We start from the raw sequence: 3,791 nt of genomic DNA, 5'->3' as shown, positions 1-3,791 counted from the left end.
CCAAAACCTTGGTGAGGTATGGGAGTGACCATACAGCATCTATGGACATCAAATGTGATTTTGTTTTTGTGGGAGACAATTTCTACCAGATAAAAAAAAAATATCAATGATATCAGGAGAGAAAACATTTTTAATAAATTTCAAGTGTTTTTTTGCCAGATCTTCTTGTCAAACAGTTACAATGCCAAAAACATCAATCTCCTCACATCTCTCTCAACATGATGACTATAGAAATACCTTCATAACTCCCCTTGTATCTAGGGCACCTTGGGAAAAAAAAACATACAAAACTCTATATATATATATATATATATATAAAGATCTCTGCACTGCATTCAAACCTCATCTGAAGCTGGCTGCACCATCCACTTCCCCAAGGATCCTCTACCTCCTCTCTCTCTGTTCCAGGTGTTCACAGGGTTCACAGACAACTTATCATATTATGGTCAAACTGGAAGATCTGTAAACATCCATTAGAAGAACTTTCATAAGTATGGTCGGACAGGTCGAGCTGACAATGCCTTGGATACCTTGCATAGAATCAAATGAAAAAAAAAAAAAAAACTACTATGCTTCACCACAGCATTTGAAAGACTTTTTTTAGAATCAGCAGCAGATTTTAAAAAACAACCTAATCTTAATAAATATGGTTGTATTAAACTCCCCAACATTTGGGAAACTCAATTCTTAGGCTTCCCACCCAATAGCACCCATAGAGGGTAGCCCTCAGAGGACTTTAGGCTTTTAGTCCAATCTGTTTCACTTATTGTTTTGTGCAATTTTGTGTGTGTTTTAAAAGTCTAATATTTGATCAATTTATGTTTTGTCTCAGTCACTGAGACCAAACATATATTGATCAAATGTGTGTTTAATTATTTATTTGTGATGTTTTTATTCTATTAAACCTTATAATAAATATTAATGAGTTTATTCAACTTCAAGCATTTGGAACAACTGTAATCAGGATTTTCCTTCTTTCATTCAAGCTTACTCTGAGTTGATAGTTATCACCTTAAACCAAGCTAAAGTGTACCACACTATTACAATATAATGCTTATATACAATGTTGTAGTTTTGAAATAGTCTGTAATGTTTATGACAACACAACTATCAAATAATGAGAATTTCCAAAATTTCATTTCTATTTTTGAACAATACAATCATTTTGTGACAACACTTGACTATTAAAAAAAAAAAAGAAGTTTTATTTAGTATACATATTAATTATAGTAAGTAAATAATATACACTATTTGATTTAAATTCTATTGATTACATGCAATGCTCATGTAGAAGCCACATATTTCTTAAATAATATAAATGAAATAAACTAAAGAATGATATGATAAACCAAGAGTATTCTAAATATTTGTTTTTATCTAGTCCAAGTTTCTTTGTTATTATTTGCCATCAAAAATTAGTTTATAATGATAATTTGTATTAGGTAAAAAAAAGTATTTGAATGTTCTATAGGTCACATTCAAAAGAGAAACCAATTAGGGATACGTAGCATAATATACTCAAAAGTTAGTTTGAAAAAGTATCTGGGTTGTTACTGCTTATAAATACCATGGCCAAAAAACTAAATATATTTTTATTAAATGCACATTCACACCTGTGACATAGTAATTTCAAACTAATTCACTTATACATTTAATTTTCCAAGTCCAGGTTTAATTTTGCAATAATTAATACATTTGCTCAGCCAACACAGATATTAACAGTCTACAATCTACAAAGAAAACAGAAAATCTTATTATTGTATCACTTTTTCACATGAATGTTTTTATCAAATTTCATGATATGTTTAAATATCAATAAATAATGATTATATATATATATATATATATATATATATATATAGATATATAGATATATTATAATGTATATATATATATATATTATAATGTATAATTCATATCATGTCAGAATGTAGAATGGTGGTAATAATAATGATGGTGATGAAATGACAAATTATCCCTGATAGTTTAATCTGCTGACAATTTCTCTTACAGTTGAAATAAGTGCTTCATTTTCCTGGGGCGAATCCAAAATTATGCCATGTAATCTTGCCATATATGCGTCTATAGTGTCCGTTGTTGGTACTTCACTGGTATTTGGTAATGGAACAGCTGCAAAACTAGCTGTGAGGGTAGCTCTCAGATTATCCAAATGTTGTTGAAGAGCCATGTTATTGTTGCGCTGCTGAACCGTTTCTACTTCAAGCTTTTCTATAGCAGCTCTCATGTTCTCAATGTGTTTTGTTAAAATTGCATTCTGTTCTTCATATTCTGTATTAGATTTGCGCAACTGTCTGAGCTCAGCTTCCCGTGCTTTATTGTGATCAAGAAATTCCTCCGTGAAAATTGGTATATCAAATCCCGGTACATCATCCTCTCGCATCCCTTCTTCATTCATCATTTCCAGTCCTCCGCTGTTGAAGAATGATCCATCTGGATCATCAATATCTTTTCGTTTCTTTTCTAATTGTTTTTTGGTAAAAATCTTGTATGCTTCTGTTTGCTGATACTGTTCCAATTCTTTCATATAGCGTTCTTTATCTTTTTCAGCTTCATCTAGATATCGCTGTTTTTCCTGAACTTGCAGTTTGCTCCATTCGACTGCCAACAGCTTAGTCACTTCAGAAAAAGTAGCATTGGGGTGATCAGCTCGTACCTTTTCACGATTTTCATTTAAAAACCGGACGTATCCTGTTAATGGTTGTTTGGGCGCATTCATGTCCCGAGGTCCCCGCTTTCTCTTCTTCCCTTTCGGCCAGCCCCCTCGTCGCTTTTCGTTAACATGAGCTTCACCATCTTGCACATGATTATTATCGATCTGTTGGCCCATATCTGGTGGCTGCATAGCAGTCATAACCAGTTGAGAAGTATCCTCACCATTGCCAACCGGCTGACTTTCGTTTTGCATGGTAAAGTTTTTAACTGGATAAGTCTAACTAGCTGAGTGCTATGTTCACTACTTTGAGGCTAAAGCCGCATTCATTATTTGTAATTACATAACAGACACAGTAAAAACAATTACAACTTTGGACAATACATCAACGATAACTTCTCATCAAAGCTTGTATAAACATACCAAAATCAGAAATGTGCGTCCAACGCGCCATCTAGTTTACGTCACCTGCTTTATATTTGGAATAAAAATAAAGTTATCCTTATGATTGTAAGCAGGGTGACTACATCCCGTACTTTCGTACTAGATCTAGTACTCTTTATAAATTTTAAGTGTTCTAGTACGTTCACCATCAGATCTAGTACTTTCTTCCTTCCGAATAATAATAATAATTAAAATAACAATATGAGAGTTAGACATAGGAGTTAAATATTTTCTCTTCTCCCACCTCCCTGTATGTCACATTCAGTGACACAAGCATGACTTCTCTTTCCCCCCCCCCCCTTATCACTGTTCGCTGACCTTCTCTTCACCCCCCCCCCAGGATCGGCCTTCTCTATAAAGGGGACCGGGTGTGCAAGAAACCTTTTGGGACCCTAAAATATTTTTCAAAGGTAAAAATTAAAGGATTCGAAATAAACGTATTGTAAAACCTCTTACCTGCCAAAATCATTTGCAATCAAAAAAAAAAAAAAAAAAACATTCGAAATATAACACGTTTCCGCAAATCTGTACCGACTGTGCAGACTCGATCGTGGAGCCGGGTGCATTGCGCCTACTGCATCCCCGATATGGCCGGCCCTGCTCTCCCCCGATCCCATACTCACGCAATCCGACTGGCATTAGCCAATGAAAATATATTCTCCGCTATTCACATTCT

General features: G+C 34.2%; 1 protein-coding gene across 1 annotated transcript; it reads right to left on the bottom strand.

The window, feature by feature from the left end:
• Nucleotides 1–1,575: 1,575 nt before the first annotated feature.
• On the bottom strand, nt 1,576–3,095 carry LOC150110168 (high mobility group protein 20A-like). Its single transcript, XM_090391817.1, has one exon. The coding sequence runs from the start codon at nt 2,924–2,926 to the stop codon at nt 1,973–1,975; it is 954 nt and encodes a 317-aa protein (XP_090247943.1). The 5' UTR covers nt 2,927–3,095; the 3' UTR covers nt 1,576–1,972.
• Nucleotides 3,096–3,791: the final 696 nt, after the last annotated feature.

The sequence above is a fragment of the Typopeltis vanoorti genome, chromosome 1 (genome assembly GCF_054136105.1).
Source record: "Typopeltis vanoorti isolate ZY-2024b chromosome 1, IOZ_Tvanoo_1.0, whole genome shotgun sequence".
Taxonomy (NCBI): Eukaryota; Metazoa; Arthropoda; class Arachnida; order Uropygi; family Thelyphonidae; genus Typopeltis; species Typopeltis vanoorti.
Note: the sequence above shows the minus strand (reverse complement) of the source record. Positions and strands in the feature narration are given on the sequence as shown.